General features: G+C 48.3%; 2 protein-coding genes across 4 annotated transcripts; both read right to left on the bottom strand.

The window, feature by feature from the left end:
- Positions 1-1,659: 1,659 nt before the first annotated feature.
- On the bottom strand, positions 1,660-2,736 carry LOC128332862 (chemerin-like receptor 1). Its single transcript, XM_053267633.1, has one exon. It carries the CDS (start codon positions 2,734-2,736, stop codon positions 1,660-1,662), a length of 1,077 nt encoding a protein of 358 aa, XP_053123608.1.
- Positions 2,737-10,543: 7,807 nt separating this feature from the next.
- Positions 10,544-18,248, bottom strand: LOC128332745 (hyaluronan synthase 1-like). 3 transcript variants are annotated; one of them, XM_053267415.1, is made up of 5 exons: positions 18,206-18,248; positions 15,845-16,566; positions 14,562-14,787; positions 12,926-13,058; positions 10,544-12,039 (listed from the first exon to the last, which is right to left on the bottom strand). In XM_053267415.1, the coding sequence occupies exons 2-5, from the start codon at positions 16,487-16,489 to the stop codon at positions 11,274-11,276; spliced, it is 1,770 nt and encodes a 589-aa protein (XP_053123390.1). In that variant the 5' UTR covers positions 16,490-16,566; positions 18,206-18,248; the 3' UTR covers positions 10,544-11,273. The 3 variants fall into 3 exon arrangements, with proteins under 3 accessions (XP_053123390.1, XP_053123389.1, XP_053123391.1); XM_053267414.1 differs by lacking the exon at positions 18,206-18,248 and adding an exon at positions 18,114-18,157; XM_053267416.1 differs by lacking the exon at positions 18,206-18,248 and adding an exon at positions 16,919-16,955.
- Positions 18,249-18,530: the final 282 nt, after the last annotated feature.

Below are 18,530 nucleotides of genomic sequence, written 5' to 3'. Positions count from 1 at the left end.
GCTACAGAAAAGGCCCGGTTCCGAGTCGCCACCAGACGTACCGGTGGTAACTGGAGACAGACCTCTCCAGATGACCTCAACGAGCGATGGGGATCATACCGAAGAAGACGCTCTCTAAGGTATTATGCAGCATTAAGCAGCATTTCCATATCATTTCAAAACCATTCCTTTGAAATGGGATGGGATTGCATGATTCGAATGGATGGCTGTTTGTGGGGATGGGCTCACCTTTTAAGTAGGTGGAGTTCAGCAGAGCTACATTTTCCATACATGATACAGGATTGCAGGGCAGACACCTGTGACCTGGCACAGAATTTGCCATCTGAAGGATCTCTCTTGCCTTTTTGGCTTTTAAAAAAGCAAGTTTCTAGCCCTTATGGTGAAATGGGTGGGACAGCATATGCTCTGGTCCAAGGACTGTACATCATGGCTCCCAGGTTGCTTGGCCATGCACCCTCCACATCCACAGGCATGGCCGTATTTCCATGGGCGGAATGTTGGTGGGTATGTCCTCAGTGAAACCATTAGAACATAAGAAGAGCTTTGCCAGGTCAGGCCAAAGCCGATCTACCATAGTATAGTTGCAGGCATGCCCCATGATAGCCCCCTTGGCCATGCCCACCGTGACAGCCAAAGCAGCTGAGAAATATCGGCGCTCCATCCCTGTGCATTCTCCCCCCACGACACCCCCTGCCTATCTACTCCAGCATCCTGTTTTGCACGGTGGCCCCACAGATGCCTCTGGGAAGCTTGCAGGCAAGAAGGGAGGCCCCCTCTCCTGCTGTTACTCCCCTGCAACTGGTATTCCAAGGCATCCAGCTTCTGAATCTGGAGATAGTCTATAGCCATCAAGACTAGCAGCCCTTGATGAACTTGTCCTCCATAAACTTGTCAAATTCTGCTCTAAAGTCAGCTAAGATAAATTCACAAGCCACAAGTCCCTGCATCCACCCAAATCTAGCCTAATTCATGGCCTGTCGCAAAAGGAAAGGGGGCCAGGACCTCCCTGGGCAATGGCAATTCAAGCACTGCCTTCTCTCTCCACCCTCCTATCAACCATAGAATAATGTATGTGAAAGGCAGAGATATCCACCAAGAAGCATAATGTGCTCTTTTTGCAAAATCTGGCTTTGTTGTTGTTGTTGCTGCAGAATCTGGATTGGGTTGGTGGTGGTGGTAGGGGATAGTGGTGTGCAAACAGGCTCAATGTCGAACCGAACCACTCCCTGTTTGGGGTCAAACCGTTCGACCCTGAATGGCCATGCAGGGGCTACGCAGAGGCCCATTACGCAGGCGTGGCGGCCTCCAAAATGGCTGCCGCGCCAGAGGGGGAAGGCCCAAATGGGTCAAAGAGCCAGCTGAACGGCCGGTTAGGGTAGCAAGGAGGCTGGCGGGGGTAAGAGGAACCACTGTGGAGTCCCCCGTCAGCCAGAGGAAGTCCAAGCGATATATATATATATATATATATATATATTTTAAAAAACATCCACGAACCCCCTGTACCGAACCAAACTGGGGAGGCAGGGGTTGCCGGACTGACCTGGCCCGGTATGTTTTGGGTCCGGTTTGGACTCGAACTGAACTGGGCCAGCCGGTTCCGTGCACACCCCTAGTAGGGGACCCAGAACAGACAGAGGCTTGAGTGTGGGAAAAGACTAATCAAAGCATGCCAGATTCCATTCCGGATGTGGTGCTGGAGGTTCTGTGGCTGGGAAAAGTGCTCACAGCCCATCTCTCGTCAAAATTTCCTTTGAGACCTGACAAGAAGGATTGCCAATTTGTCTTTCTGTAGCGTGTCCCAAGGAAGGCATACAACAGAGGGTTGAGGCAGCTGTTCAGACAGACCAAGCCTTTCGATAGTTCCGTACCTGTCATGAGAACTTCTTCCATTTCAGGACTGTCACTTTTCAGCACGTCGAGAATGGCAAAGAGATGGAAAGGGAACCAGCAGCAGAAGAAGGCCAGGACTACTGCCACGATGACCTTGAAGGATCTGCTGAATCGACCAAAAATCTTGCCCTTTAGCTTGATGATGATGGAACCATAGCAGACGAGGATGGTGACGAAGGGGATGAGGAAACCAACCACAAATTCAGTCATCACCATGGTAGGATGCCAGTCTGTTAGGTCACTGATGTCCTCGGAAATGAAGTTGTAGCGGCACTGAACAAGGTCACCTGGTAAGTATTCCATGACACGGAAAGAAAAGTACGGGGAGCTGAGAACGAATGCTGCTGCCCAGTTGAATGCAGCCATGACGGACGCCACCTGGGGTGTGCGGTGGTTCAAGGCCCAGACTGGATGCACCACAGAAATGCAGCGGTCGACACTGATGGTGGTCAAGAAGAAGACACTGGCAAACATGTTGAGGAAGGACACCACGCTGTCAAGTTTGCACAACATCCTCCCCAGAACCCAGCGATCTAAGGCCGTGTAAGCGATCTCAGAGGAGAGGCAAATGGTAAAGAGGAAGTCGGCCACAGCCAAGTTGAGATACCATATGGTGGTGACTGTCTTCTTCATGCCAAAGCCAGTGAGACAGATGACCAGTCCATTGCCTGTGATGCCCAGCAGCAACATGATGCTGTAGATGGCCAGGGAGACAATTTTTGTCACCTGTGAGTCTTGAGTAGGCTTCAGCAACCTCCAGCTTTCATTCCAGCCTATGTAGTCTTCTTCATAATATGACAGATGCTCCGTGTGATCTGTGTATGGGAAGGTAGTGAAAGGATCCATTCCTCCTCAGAATCACTCACTCTCTCGTTCTGTGGGGTTGGCCTACAAAACAAAATGGCCACACAAACTTCTTATTTTATAACAGAGATGAAATGAAGGAAGGTCCAGGTTTGTTTCTTTTTTAATTTCAAATTTTTCATAGAGAGATCTGAATGTCCTAATACAGGTTTTCAACCTGGAAAGTGGAACTTGAAGTTTGAGAAGTCCCAAGCCGAATGTGGCTGCAGTTGGGAACCATGTTCACATGTTCTGCTAACCATGCTCACACATACAGTATCACCTGCTAACTGGGCAAAGAGGCACCTTTTAAAAGGTAAGCTGTGTAAACAGCTTTGGAAACGTTTGTTGAGAAGTGGTATATAAATATTTGTAGTAGTGGTAGTAGTAGCACAACAACCATTTGTATGGATTGGCCTGGAGTTTCCAGGAATTGGCATCAACCACCAGCTGATTATTAAAAGTAACTCTGTATATTAGACATTAAGGCTAATGTGGAGCCCTAATGTCTCTCTATGGAGAGGAGAGCTGGTCTTGTGGTAGCAAGCATGACTTGTCCCCTTAGCTAAGCAGGGTCTGCCCTGGTTGCATTTGAATGGGAGACTAGAAGTATGAGCACTGTAAGAGAGTCCCCTCAGGAGGTGGAGCCGTTCTGGGAAGAGCAGAAGGTTCCAAGTTCCCTCCCTGGCTTCTCCAAGGTAGGGCTGAGAGAGATTCCTGCCTGCAACCTTGGAGAAGCCACTGCCAGTCTGTGAAGACAATACTGAGCTAGATAGACCAATGGTCTGACTCTGTATATGGCAGTTTCCTATGTTCCTATGTAATGTGGTGGTTCAGTCAGCTAAAACATTGAAACAACAACTGGTGAGAACAAGGTTATATGACAGGAGATGTGACAAGACAGATTGTCCAGTATGTTAAAAGTGGGAGGGCAATTGTAGATTGAAAGGGGTAGTGTATAGAATAACTTGTAAAGAGTGTGGGGAGTTTTATACTGGAGAAACAGGAAGAGAGTTAATCACCAGATTTAAAGAACACTTGGCAGATACAAAGTATGTGAAGAGAGAGAGAGAGGCCATGGTCAGTACAGATGACCAAATATCACGAGGGAATAACAATGCCTATTAAAGTGGATGTATTGGAGGTGACAGGCCACCTTAAGTGACGCAGCGGGGAAATGCTTGACTAACAAGCAGAAGGTTGCCGGTTCAAATCCCCTCTGGTAGCATGGGAAACACCTATAGCGGGCAGCAGCAATATAGGAAGATGCCGAAAGGCATCATCTCATACTGAGGAGGCAATGGTCAACCCCTCCTGTATTCTACCAAAGACAACCACAGGGCTCTGTGGGTGCCAGGAGTCGACATTGACTCGATGGCCCACTTTACTTATTGGAGGTGGAGCGTTGTTCGTACGAAGAATGATTAGAGAGGCTATAGAGAGAGAGAAACTCAAATCCAGTGCAAATGGCAGGGAAGAATTAAAGGAGACCGTGAAGTATATTGGCTGTTAAGGATTATGTAATGTAGGAATACAGACACACCGCTGTATGACATTGGTTCCCTTTATCTCTTGTCTTCTACACACACACACACGCACACGTTTACCTTATTTGTTTGATTGAAATTACTGCCAGTGTGTGTGTAATTAAAGCTGTGAACATTATAGGCAAGTGATCCACAGAAGGTGGAGGAACAATCCCGCGGCTGGCGTTTGATGCCGAAACATTTGTTTGTTTTTAACATGTGTTTTAACGACATTGTTTGCAGTGTTTTTGCAAGGTATGGTCTGTTTTTACTCAATAAATTTGAAGGCCTTAAAGGAGTTCTTGGGAATCACCTTAAATACGTGTATTGCATCTCCAGCTTATCAATTTGTACGATTTTAATATTGGGGAAAAAAAAATATTGGGCAAGATGTGGAGGGAGGGAAAACCTCCAAGATTAGCTTCAGCCATCACTGGAAACTCTAGTGATGCTGGAGCAGATCTTGGAGCAAAGAGAAGGAAAGAGGGGGGGATGCACAGATATTCAGGCCAGGGGGTTTCATCTTCCCTAAGCATTTGAGGGCTCCCCCTAGCCAGACTTGATAAACTCTATTTCCTCCCTTGCAAAGTGTCTACCCTCTCTCCCAAATGAGAAGCTGCTCCTCAAGTTTACAGTCTGTCTGCACTTCTAGCAGGGATAGGAATAGCAAATTGGTCTCTCTTGCAGTCGTTAACCACATTCACCTGTACAAGGGAGGTGCCGTTTTCATTCATTCATTCATTCATTCATTCATTCATTCGATTTCTATACTGCCCTTCCAAAAATGGCTCAGGGTGGTTTACACAGAAATAAATAAATAAATAAGATGGATCTTTTGAAATGTTGCAAACTTTAGAACATGCTGGTTTGTGTGTAGAAAGATGCGGTATTTTTGCAATTCTCAGAAATCTAGTGACAAAATCATAGTTGAGACTATAGAAGGGTTAGGAATAGCCAGGAGTGTTTCCAGACAGCAGGCTTTACCATCGGTTTACTGCCAGGCTTTACTGCGAGTTTGAATTTGCCCCCCCCCAATCAACACAAAATGTGGACCCCCCCCTCGATATAAATTGGGCTATACTCTAACACACAGTGAAAACCCCAAATCATATCTGGAGGGCTCCCTGATATTTCATAAGGACTTCAGAGTAAATCTGGCCAATATGTGAATGCATACCCTCCATTCCGGAGGAGAAGTGAGCTAAAAGCCCCATCTGCAAATGCTCCAGGGGATTTTTCTTGGAGCTGTTACATAGGAACATAGGAGGCTGTCTTATACCAAGTCAGACCATTGGTCCATCTAGCTTAGGATTGTCCACACTGACTGGTGAAGGCTTCTCCAGGGTTGCAGACAGAAGTCTCTCTCTCAGCCCTATCTTGGAGGGAACGTGGACCAGGGAAGGAACTTAGGACCTCAGATGCTCATCCCAGAGCAGCCCCATCTCCTAAGGGGAATATCTTATGGTGCTCACACATGTAGTCTCCAATTCAAATGCAAACCAGGGCAGGCCCTGCTTAGCATAGGGGACGATTCATGCTTGCTACCACAAGAACAGCTCTCCTGAAATGACTGGGTCTTGTGAAAAATATTGGGGAAAACACTGGAAAAATAACTCCAGAAATAGCTTCAGTTATGGTTGGCAGCCTTGGTTATGTATCCATCTGGGATCCATAAGGACCTCACATTGGTCTTTGCTTCATTCCCTGACCCCTTCTGCTAGAGATCCTCTACCTAGCAAAATACTCACCCAGTTGTAAGTTGTCCCCTCCAGCTGGCTGCAGTCCTCATCAGTTCTTTTCTTTTGGGCCCAAGCTTGGCAGTTCTACTGTCTCTTGGTCTAGTTCCTTCCTGCCTCGATATCACTCTCATTGCTGGTTATCTCTTGCTGCTTTCTGACAAACGTGTCACTACAATCGGGGCCATCACTTCTGGGAGGCTGCGGCGATATCTGCAGAGTGGGCTGAAGTATGCATCCAGTTCTCCAGACAAATGACCCCCTGGGGGTGACTGGGACACATTATTTGGAGAAAATGACTAGATGAGTCTGAACCAGCTTTGACATACTAGGATCAAGTACATTTTAGGCATCATGCGTGTGTGTCCACTTTTTACAGGTACCATTGTGTCAGTATAGTTAAGATGAGAAATGCTTTCAACATTCTGCCATTATAAGCCCTGAGCATTCTGTTGCTTATAACGTCAAAGGTATCCACCCAATCCCTTTGCAGGCGGGCACACATCAGCTAGGGGACAAGAGACATCACTCCTCTACATCTGGGTGCAAATCTGTTGCAAGCTGGCTGAGATACCGTAACTTAACTAGTTTTTGAAAGCAATGAGACATACTTAAACATACTAGCAAACTAGCTTATACTAGTTTAAATTAGAATTCATCTGAATAGGCCAAAGAGTTTCGGTCAGAGTAGGCAACCCTAGGCGCAAGGGTCTAACAGTTTAAGGCAGTTTCATACGTTTATTTGCTAAGCAGAGATGGCAGCACGGGAGGCTGAAGAATTGCGCCCCTCTTCTGTGTACTCATTTTGCTGTAAATAACCCGTTATAAATCCAGTAGTCTAAGAACCTTTGATTTAAGATGCTTCACATTTTCACTCCTGCTCTATAAAGAATAGAAATTGCAAGTTAAGGTGCCCCTCTTAACTTCCACACCATATACCTCCCTTCTACCAACTGAGCCGTTTTTGGAAGGGCGGTATATAAACCAAATAAATAAGTAAATCAAATAAACAAACAGATACCTTTAACAGATGCATGTACTGGTGAAAAGCCCTTTCCATCAGTTCCAGGAAAAGATGCGCCTGTTGGATAGCTGTCTGTCACATCTATCAAACAGATCTCCCACTGTCTTAAGGACTAGTCACTTGCTTCCCCCCCAAAACCGCCACTTCTCAGCGTGCTGAACTTTGATCAATGTTGGTGTTTGCACAAAGCACAGACATCACATTTCCGCGTCTGCTGTCCAGATAGGCTTCTTCACATGTCAAATCTGCTACAGATAAGCCATATTATCTAATCTAGAATTTGCCACCAGTCTGAGAGCACGAGACAGCTGATATGACAACAGTCGTTTTCCGATTACCCAGGTCTCGATTACCCAGAGAATACAGTTTGTCCTCTTTTGCTTCCGGGGTCCATCTTTCTGCAGGTGGGTGGGTGGAAATGCTATGAGTATTGCACACATCATTTGCATTCAGCTTCCAAATGGGCTAAAAACTGCAGGAGATTATTGCGAATGTTAGCATAATGGTCTCTGTGACTGAGAGCACTGGGGTGGTAGAGTTCTCAGGAAATGCTGCAGGCAGAAGATGCAGTCTGCTCCATGTATCTTTCAAGCAGGCTAGTGGTGGGGATGAGCTTTATAGGGTGAGCCCATCCCTGTCCAGCAGTGATAGTGAGTTGTCAAGAGCTAAGCTGCAGCTGACATTACAAACCTGTCCACCCTTTGATCTGCAGGAGGAGTGTGTTGCTGCTTTATTACTGGCACAGTCGTGCCGGTATAGTTAAGATGAGGAGTGTCTTCAATCTTCCACCATGATCAGCCCTGAACATGTTCGAAACACTGCTGGATTCTGAAAGTGATGGACTAAAATGAGAAGATCTTGGCGCCCTGAGTCAGCAGGGGTCGGTCTATAACACGGCAGTGTAGTGTACCGCTCTCAGTGGGAATTCCTTGATGTGCAAAAATGGATCATATTTTGAAGGAGAGATCGGGCTAAGCGAGCCTGGACTGATTTCTCCTGGTCGCGCGGCTCCAGGCAGCAAACTACCAAAAGTATCTCTCCCCTTAGGTTAGCAGAGTGAGCTCTCCTGGCCCCAGGGGGTCTCTCTAGGTTGCCCCGTGCTCTGCGAGAACAGCCCTGCTTGAGCAAGCCCAAAGCCTATCTAGTCCAGCCTCCTGTTTCACACAGTGGCCCACCAGATGCCTCTGGGGAGCCCACAGGCCAGAGGTGAGGGCATGCCCTTTCTCCTGCTGTTGCTCCCCTGCAACTGGTATTGAGAGGCCTCCTGCCTCTGAGGCTGGAGGTGACCACTAGCCACCAGACTAGTAGCTGTTGATAGACCTCTCCTCCATGAGGTAGTGCTTGATTAAATACCACTGATCATTGGTGTCCACAGGACTTTTCCCAGGTGAGGGGAGCCGCAGATTAAATTATTCCCTCTCAGTGGTGAGGTGGTGTGCTGGCCATTTAACTTTGGTCCGATAGGTGTCTCAGAACTCTGACAGAGTTCTTCCAGGAGGGGAGGGATTTTAGTTATTGAATGCTGGGGTCCCTTCTGTGGTGGCGAAACTCCATCCGATAATGCCTGGCAGAGGGCGTATTGGGTCTGACCCATCTGTGCAGTTGAACCGAGACAACTGCACAGCCATATTATCTGCTATGTGTGTGCATGCAGAGGTGCACCTAGGTAATTTTGGAGCCTGGCTCTAAAGGCCTTTTGGGCCCTCACACTGCCCCTACCACCGCCACCACCAGAGAAGCTGCAATGTGCTACTTTTTACACCAGAACATACTCAGGGAAAGCTGGAAATGCTCAGCATTTGGAGCCCCCTCAGGCTTGTTGGGGGACCGGACCTTTGCCCGGAAGTCCGGTCCAAAGAGCACCATAGTGTGCGTGCACACAGCGAGGCAGTATCATCAAACCCATCTCCTAAGAACAAAGGAAATAAAATGGGGCAGTGTGGAATTCCAAACCATCCCCTAAGGCCATATACCCAAGTGACACTTAAATCAGTTTTTGCATTTGCTGTGTCTGTAATTCAGATTTAAATGTTAACCGACATTTGCCTAGAAGGCATATTTGGTTTGAAGTGGGCACTCTTCTGCTTGCAATCCTGATCCCACATTAACCGTATACCCAAGTGAGGTATTCTGGGCGAAAGGTGCTCTTGCTGGAATCACTTGTACAAATATTCTAAGCAGCTGCTGTGTCTTGGAACCACCTGTAGACAGTTACAGGACAGGTGGCTTCTTTTAAAGTTTCCACAGGGCCGCCTCTGTCACAGGGGAGAAGTTTTCTGTCTTCCTTGAGTTGTCAGGGACAATCTTGGCGCCGGGAGAGTTGATAATGAGGGAGCGTGGCACTGACTAGAGATGAGATCAGAGAATTGGGGCCAGTTTGGCAAAGGGAAGAGGATAACATATGGCATGGAAAATAGGAAGAATTAGCAAAGTAATGAAGTTTTGCATTATGCATTACTAACTTTGAATAGACTGTTGTTATCATAGCAGTCCCAAACAATAACGTATGCTCCATTGACTCGGCTTCTGGGCATGAAAAGTTTTGCAAGCTTTTGGGTTGCACATACTTTTGTGAGAGGTGGTGTGTTTTGAGCCACAGAATTCTGAAGATTGCACAAGGTTGATGCACAGGGCTTCTGCCCCAAATCTCCTTCAGAAGAGAGTGTGTGCGTTCACACACCAGCCAAACTTACTTCGAAGTCCCTTCAAGATTTTTGGACCCACTCCACACACAAACCGGGCTTTGTGATGCGAATCCTAGCTTATCTCGGTGTATGTCCTGGTTTTTACAATGCTGGTTTTAAGCTGATAACGCCAGAGTTAATGGGAGAGGCACCGACGAAGAACCGGCAGCAGCCCGTGATTGTCTGGCCAGGCGATCTGCCTACCCAGAGGCATGGACCTGCTCGTCTGCAGGGGAGGTAAGCTGTTCGAGGCTTGCTTCTCTCCCGTCATCGGAGCCCTTTCTCTGCTCGTGAGAAACGGCTCAGACTGTGGCTGACATCCAAAGTAAGTTCCATTTCCCATTTCCTAATCCAATACGTTGTTGACCATCCCAGTCGTTTAAAGGCAATCAAAATGCCTTACCTGTTGTCTTCTAGGGGCCAGAGAATGCACTGCTATTCTTGGAGGCTGCAGCCCCATATCATCAAACCCCAGGTTCTGACAGGAAGTGGCTAGAGGCAAACTCCTCCAAAAAGGGCCTGCTCAGAGCTGTAAGGGCTGCATCTGCAAAACCTCACCGGCCAAGTTTCGAATGTGTGACTTGGACTTTGCAGAAACTCTCAAGCATTTGCTCACAACTTGAGACCACTGGCTGCAAAGCCCTCACATAGAGTACTGGAGCCATTCCAGGGTCTAAAATATGACCTCTGACCTCATGGGCTAGAGCTAAAATGAAACGGTGGGCGTGAAGGCCAATGCTGGCAGATGTCACGCTGCAAGAATCTGAGGGATAGCTTCCCTCTTCTAAGAACATCTACGACCCCATCCAAGTTCAGTGTATTCGCCAGAAACCACAGGGCATCTGTAAAATCAGTTTAATAGGTTTCAAATGCAACAACAATACGTCAAGTACAGAATTAGTAACATCATAAAAAATAATACAATCATACACAATATTAGCCATCTCAAATGCGGGTGGGGTACAAACGTTTTAAAATAAATCATTAGAGCAGTTCCCATTCCAAGTGAAGCTTTTAAAAGCTCCATTGATTTCATCTGGAGCACTAATTGTTCAAATTAGGTTTAATGTGGGTTGCTGAAATTAGCATGATTGTGTGAACCCAAACCAAAGTGGTTTGTGGCTGAGATGAATCTGAGATTACTGCCTTGATGTGAGTTCACACAGACATGCTAATGTCGGTAATCCACATTGGACCTAGATAAGATCAATTGTGTGAACCATGACCAGGAGTTCCAGTTCTATGCCAAGGGAGCTCTCACTTATGGGGAGGTGAGGTGAAAATGGCATGGCCTCATCTTAAAAGCAAGGAAACCTACATGACCCACAATTCATAGGAGTCCATGCAGGGGTTTAGGGTGATGAGGAAGGCAAGTTGAGGATGAGAGTCTTGCTTCCGTTTCAAGGGGAAGTGCTCTGTGCCTTCAACAGCTGCAAAACAGGCAGCAAATTCAATGGAGGAAGCATTCCTCCATTGCTGTGTCTTCATACTGGGATGAGCTTTCTCTGTTGGAGTTCTGCCCGTTGTGCAGGTTGTCAAAAAGGGATGGGGAGTGTGCCATCGACCTCCCTTACACACAGGCATTCTGAAGTGTTTCCAGTTTGAATCCCATCTCTGAAGTTAGGCTGTAGGTTCCGGGTACTCCGAGGAGTTCATTGTCCCAAAGCCTGGTGTCTTCTTGATTGAACCTGTAGATGCCGCGGCGGTTCCAACAGACACGTCTCACTTTCACCCAGTAGAAGCTAAGCAGGATTCCCCAGTGGGTCAGGCAGGCAGATAATCCATAGGTCATGATCTCCACATTCCGCCAGCCTCCCACGGCCTCTTTATAGAGGGTGAAGCTCAGCCCTCCCAACAGGGCCCCCCACCAGGCAAGCAGAGGCAGGAGGGGCAAATAATTGTTGCGAAGGTGGCGTCGGCCTGAGGTGCCCCAGCCTCCTGCCCAAGGCAGGGTGACCAAGGCAAAGATCTTGGTGGGCAGCAGTGCAGCCATGTAGAGAGCAGAGTAGAGGGAGGCCAGGAGCATGATGGGATTGCGGCGGAGGAGGGTGGCGTACAGGGCCTTGACCAGCCCGCCCAGCTGAATGCAGATCAGCACCCACAGAGTGCCCCAAAGGCTACTGCTGTACAGGATTCGCAGTGTGGTCCCAGCCACCAGGAATGGGAAGAGCCCTGACACGATGGCCTCGTAGGCCAGCCAGGGGGAGTGACGGGGCCACCACAAGACCATGAAGAGCCACTCCCGGAAGTAGGAACGAGACCAGCGTGTCTGTTGGGCGAGCCAGCGCAGGAAGAGGGACGGCGTCTCGGAGTGGCAGATGGAACGCGGGGCATACCTGGGCAGGACAAAAAAACGGAAACTTTAAAAAGAGGATGAGCAGATACTTCTAGTTGGCCTGGGAGGAGGGAAAACCACACGACGAGGAAAAGGACTACCCAGTTCTAGACCCCACCCCCGAGGTCTATGCCTCCCAGAATAGTTCTAGACCCCCTAGAATAGTTCTAGACCTCACAGTTCTAGACCCTCCAGAGGCACTACCCAGTTCTAGACCTCCCAGAGGTATCTGTTCGAGATCACCACGTGCAAAAGACAAAAAGGTCATTCACACAATGGCTGGGGCTGGGGTTGGGCTAGGCTGGGGGAAAGATCGGACCCTACTTACCTTCCCCCACATAATCTGGGGCCTGAACAGGGCTCTGCTGCTTGGATGCCTGCATGAGCAGCGGGGCAGCTAGTGGCATGCCACACGAGCGGCGGGGGGAAGAAGCCCAGCCACTAGATATCCCACAATGCACCACACAAGCAGTGTGATATCTCCCAGCTGCCCAGCCAGTCTTCCCTCACCGGCTCTATGGTAAGCATGGCTGCTGGCAGCTTGAAAGGAGCTGCTGGCACCCAAGTGCTCACAATATCTGGGCATGAAGTAGGAGACCCATGCCCATCTTCCTACCCCTGTTTATGGAATCAGGGCATTTTTGAGATGTCAGGGACTACCTCCTCCTCCTCCACCTCATTATTCATTATCATTATCATCATTATCATTATGCATTTTTGATTTGTCAGGGAACTCCTCCCCCTCCTCCCCTCTCCTCATTATTATTAATTATCATCATCATCATCATGACCATCATCATTATCATAATTAATTAATATACTGCCGGGCTCCAAAGGCTCTAAAACCTTGGAGGTCTTCGAGCCCAGCTCCCTGCTCTTGCCCTTACTTGGTGGCATAGCCAAGGCTCAGGATGCGGTTGGTGAGATGCCGGTCGTCCCCAAAGGTGCATTTGGTTCCCAGGAAGCTCTGATGGTACCAAAGCTCCAGGAGCTGCTGCAAAAGGTCATTACGGTACATGCCTGGGGAGATGGAGCGAAGGGATAAGACCATACCGGAGCCAGCTCGGTTAACAGAGAGCGATCAAAACATCCTTCAATGGAAACGAATCTGTCCAGGCCATCCAGCAACATTAATGCTTACTCTCTCATTGGCTCCCACTGGATCACCCTCCCAGACGAGTGGCGGCTCCCCGCTCCCTGGAGTGAGTGTGCTGTGCCTTATTGGGATCCCCACCTCTCCACACACACACCCCCGCCTGAGTGTGGCAGCCTCCTCAACAAGCAGCTGCAGCTGACACACAATCAATAAAAGGAGGTTAAGGGAGTGCTCGCTCCCGTAATCTCATTGAAGAGGGAGGCCACTTAAGTGGGTTTGCCACCATGTAGCCACTGGGATTGGGCCCGATCCCAGTGGTTTGCACAAGCGTGCAAAACCAGGCTGGGCTCCCTTAGCCCGATTCTGCATGCTCGTGTGAATAGCCTCCATGGGTCCATCGAGTTCAGTATGGCCTACAACGAGAGATCATCCACCTAATTGACATCACTTGGCTGTCATGCACACAGGACAGGGCCTTCTCTGTGGCTGCCCCCAGACTTTGGAATGTGCTCCCAGGGGCTATTTGCTTCTCTGTCTCCATCACAGTTTCTAGATAGCGTGCAAAATCTTGGCTTTTTAACCCAGGCTTTTATATGATGGTCTGCTGCTGCTGCTGCTTTGTGTGTTGTATGGTTATTTTGTGCTTTTATTTTGAATCTTTTTCATCAGATCTATGTTTTAATATTCTAGCTTAATATTTTAATTGTGTGATATCTGCAGTCTTGTTTTAATTTTTCAGTGTGAACCGCCTTGAGATTGTTTTAATGAAAGGCGGTCTACAAATTTAACACTAGATAGATAGATAGATAGATAGATAGATAGATAGATAGATAGATAGATAATAAACCCTGTCTTCTACCTGGGTTTGGGAGCTGTCGGTGCTCCCAATTTTCGGTTGTGTGGAAGCAAGGTCGGAGGAAAAGCTACCCAGGTTTCCCCACTACCTTGCCCCCACACTATCATGTTTACCCAGGTTTTCCTCCTACCTTGCTTCCACACAACCGAAAACTGGGAGCATACACAGCTCCCAAACCCAGGTGGAATTGTGTGTTTTTGATTGTGTGAATTATCTGACAACAGCTGTCCAAGGTTTCAGGCAAGAGTCTTACCAAGCCCTACCTGAAGATGCTGCCCGGGATTGAACCTGGGGCCTTCTGCATGCCAAGCAGGTGCTCTACCATTGAGGCTACAGTCCTATCTGCTTAAATCAAAGGTTTTGGATCCAGCCTACCATCCTCTGCACACTTGCTTGGGAGTAAGCTTTCCTGAACTCAGATGGAGCTTATTTCCAAACCAACATGCATAGGATGGTGCCGCACAGATCACACAGCCCTGAGTCAACAAGGATGGTTGACCATCTGAAAGAACCTCCAGTAGGCCTGATCATTGATAGACCACCCAGAACTAAGAACAGCCCAAAATCTTACCTAGGGGCCCACTGATGCAGGAGACGCAGTCGAAGTAGGACTGGCAAGCCCGTTCGATGTTGAAGGCCATCCAGTAGCGGAGGCTGCTCATGAAGCTGATGTAGGAGTCGGAAAGGTTCAGGATCCGCACATCCCCTCCGGCAGCCCCGTAGCGCTCGTTTGACTCTAGTACCTTCACCAGCTCCACAGTCGCCATTGGGTCTAGCCTGGTGTCTGAGTCACATACCTGGATGGAAAAGCAAGTGGTGGGTTGACCACTGATGGCCGTTGCAAGATATGATGAAGTTCTGCTTTTCCTTCTCTTCTGGGTCCGATTCAAAATGCTGGTTCTCACCTACAAAACGCTTATGGGCTTAGCACCTCTTTATCTCCGGGATCGTCTCTCTCGGCCGGTTGTATCCCGTCTGGTGAGGTCTTCTCAGTTGGCCCTCCTTAGTGACCCGGGCCCTGGTGTAGTGCGTGGTGCCTGGGCCCATAGTACGGCCTTCTCTGTGGCCGCCCCTCTTCTTTGGAACACTCTCCTCCTGCCCGGATTCATTCAGCCCCCTCAGTTGCTTTTAAAGCCCTTCTTCAGACCTACCTGTTTCACCAGGTTTTTGCCCTTTAATTCTTAAAAAAAAAATTTGTTATGGGTATTTTTGTTGTTCACTGCCTAGAGTCTTTGGAGGAGGCAGTATACAAGAAATTATGAATGAATGAATGAATGAATGAATGGATAAATAAACAAAAGAGCTTCTCACCCATCCCATTTCTTAAAGCACAGTTCCTTCCACCTCTGTGCACCAATAAGGGAGTGGGGATAGCAATGATTCCAGAGAGAAACATTCCTGTCTTAATTCATCCCCAAAGAAGGGAGATTTCATAGGAACATAGGAAGCTGCCATATACTGAGTCAGACCATTGGTCCATCCAGCTCAGTATTGTCTACGCAGACTGGCAGCGGCTTTTCCAAGGCTGCAGGCAAGAATCTCTCTCAGCCCTATCTTGGAGATGCCAGGGAGGGAACTTGGGACCTTCTGCTCTCCCCGGAGTGGCTCCATCGCTTGAGGAGAATATCTTGCTGTGCTTACATATCAAGCCTCCCATCCATATGCAACCAGGGCAGACCCTGCTTAGTAAAGGGGACAAGTCATGCTTGCAACCACAAGACCTGCTCCCCTCCCTTAACTTGTATTTAACCTCTCTTTTAAGGCATCATGTTAAATTCAGAGCTGCCTTCTATTTGGGTAAATATGGTATTGCCGTTTGAAATGCATGTTAAGATGAGGACTGACAATTCCTACCTGGATATAATCCACGGAGTCCCCCAGGGCTCTGAAGGCTGTGTACATCACTTCTCGCTTTCCACCCCATTTCTGCATAATACAGACACATCTTCGGGTCCGGATCAGTGCTTCCACATCCTGTTGCCTGGAGTCCCACGGTTTCCCGTTCTCGCCTGTTGTGGGCTGGCTGTGGTAGTTGTTCTCCCAGACATAGGTACCCATGTCTTCCCTATGGAAGACCTCTTGGAACATCTCCATCATGTAATGATCCTCAGGACTGTTGCCGTCGACAACCATCACCACGGAGAGGAGGTGCTTTGGATAGATGACATCCCGGGCTGATTCGAGGCACTGGCGCAGGTAGAAAGGGTCTTCCTGATAGGCCGAAATGGTGAGGGCCACTGTTTTGGTGAAGTTGCAGGGCGGGGCGGTTTTCCGGTGCTTGCGGAGCTCCAGGTATGCAAAACAGCCCTGAGCAAGGAAGTGGAGGCTTAAGAAGGCTCCGTAGAGGCCCAAAGAAACCAAGCCAAATGGATCCTGTACCAGTTGGAGACCTAAGCCATAGGAGGCCAAAATGGTGGTGAAGAGGAAAGAAGAGAAGAAGTAGGTGAGGAAGTAGTGGGGGATGGAGGGTGGAGGCCGGTTAGGCACCGGAAACGGCATGACTAGAGAGGGAAGTTGCAAGAAGAGGAGAAGGAAGAAGAAAACAACGTTGAAATATTCTTCCCTGTCACTCTCACCTAGAACCAAAAGAGAGAGAGAGAGAGAGTGTGTGTGTAGGGAATCCCTGGCACATTTTCTTGACTCATGTTTCTTGCCAAACAGTTAAATAGGCAGGTTCACACATAATGCAGAACTCACTTTAAGTGGCACAGCGGGGAAACGCTTGACTAACAAGCAGAAGGTTGCTGGTTCGAATCCCCGCTGGTAATATATCGGGCAGCAGCGACATAGGAAGATACTGAAAGGCATCATTTCATACTGCGTGGGAGGAGGCAATGATAAAACCCTTCCTGTATTCTACCAAAGACAACCACAGGGCTCTGTTGGCGCCAGGAGTCGAAATCGACTTGACGGCACACTTTAACTTACCTTACTTGCAAAGTCAGTAACGGACTTATCGACGAATGTCGGAACCTACGTCAAGACAGAAACCCATGGTTCACCCAGGGCCTCAAACTTATATGGGTTACCAAGATTTGAAATTGGCTGGACAAAGTAGGTATGGCTAGAGGTGTGAAGGCCAAGCCAAAAAAATAAATAAAAATGTTGGGGTGGTGGGGGAGGAAACATCACCCCCCACCTCCTGAAAAAACCCCTGTTTTGTTCTGGTGAAAAACAGTACATTTGCAGCTTCTCTGGCAGTATGGTGCGGGGCCCAAAAGGCCTTTAGGTCCAGGTTCCAAAATTACCTAGGTGCGCCTCTGCATGTTATGTCTGAACCCACACTCTCCATGAATCTCTGGATCGTTCCAAATGAGCCTAACCCTTTTGACATTAGGACCAATGGCTGTGAGACACTGCAAGGCAGTCTGGGATCCAGCACCTCACTGGGAGACCCGGCCAAAGGGTGTATCTCTGGCTTAACTTGGTGACTTCCAAGAAACCGAGATACGTGAATGGCTGCAGTGCCACCCTAGCTTCCCTCCATAGGCTGGGGGAACTTTAGGTCCTGCGTTCCATGTGAACCTGGCCAACGTAACAGGTAACCACAAAAAATGTTGACTACAACGATCAATATAGTATTATTAAAATATTTATATACTGTTTATCAGCAACAGCAGTAGTCGTCAAAGAGGTTTACATAGAAGACAGGTTCTCTGTCCCCTAAGCCCACAATATAGACATCACCACTTAAGAGAGGGATATATCGGGCGGTGTAAAAATATGATGGATGGATTGATAAATAAATAAATAAAAAGAAAAACAACCCAGACACCAACAACCCCTGGAGGCATGCTGTGTGGTTGCTCTCCCCTTGAGAGTGTAGTGGTTAGAGTGCTGGACTAGGAGCGGGGAGACCCGAGTTCAAATCCCCGTTCAGCCATGAGACTTGCTGGGTGACTCTGGGACAGTCACTTCTCTCTCCGCCTGACCTACTTCACAGGGTTGTTGTGAGGAGAAACTGAAGTATGTACACCGCTCTGGGCTCCTTGGAGGAAAGAGCGGGATATAAATGTGAATGTAAATAAAAATCCTTGAAAGTGTCGGTAGATTGAACTGCTGTCACAAGTGCAGAAGCCAAGACCGGCTGTCATCCTTTGCACTGAAGCCCCAATGTACACACCTGCTTACAAGTCCATCTCTCCCTGTCCCCCACCCACACCAAATCCACACCCTCCCTATCCATTTTTCAAGCCCCAGAAGGCCAATACCTACTTTAGTCTAGAAACGGAATCTCTCTGAAGCCGTTCCAACAGCTGGTTTTTTTTTGAAAAGCCACATGGAATTCCCAGTTGCCATTGGTTGCCCTTTTTGATGACATCATCGCTGCCTGTAGGACATGATTCTAAAGATGCTGAGAGATGCCTCTCTTCACTGAGAGGGCTTTAGGAGATCGGAGTCTTGGGGCATCAGTCGTTTTCTGCAGATGATTCTATGTGGAAGTCATCAATTTGGAAGTAATCTATGTGGAAGCCATCAATCGTTCACACAACCCATGAGGCTGGGGGTGTGTGGCTTGGGGGAAGGCAGGAGATTATTT

This window comes from Hemicordylus capensis, chromosome 7 (genome assembly GCF_027244095.1).
Source record: "Hemicordylus capensis ecotype Gifberg chromosome 7, rHemCap1.1.pri, whole genome shotgun sequence".
Taxonomy (NCBI): Eukaryota; Metazoa; Chordata; class Lepidosauria; order Squamata; family Cordylidae; genus Hemicordylus; species Hemicordylus capensis.
The sequence above is the reverse complement of the archived record's forward strand: the minus strand, read 5'-3'. Positions and strand labels throughout refer to the sequence as shown.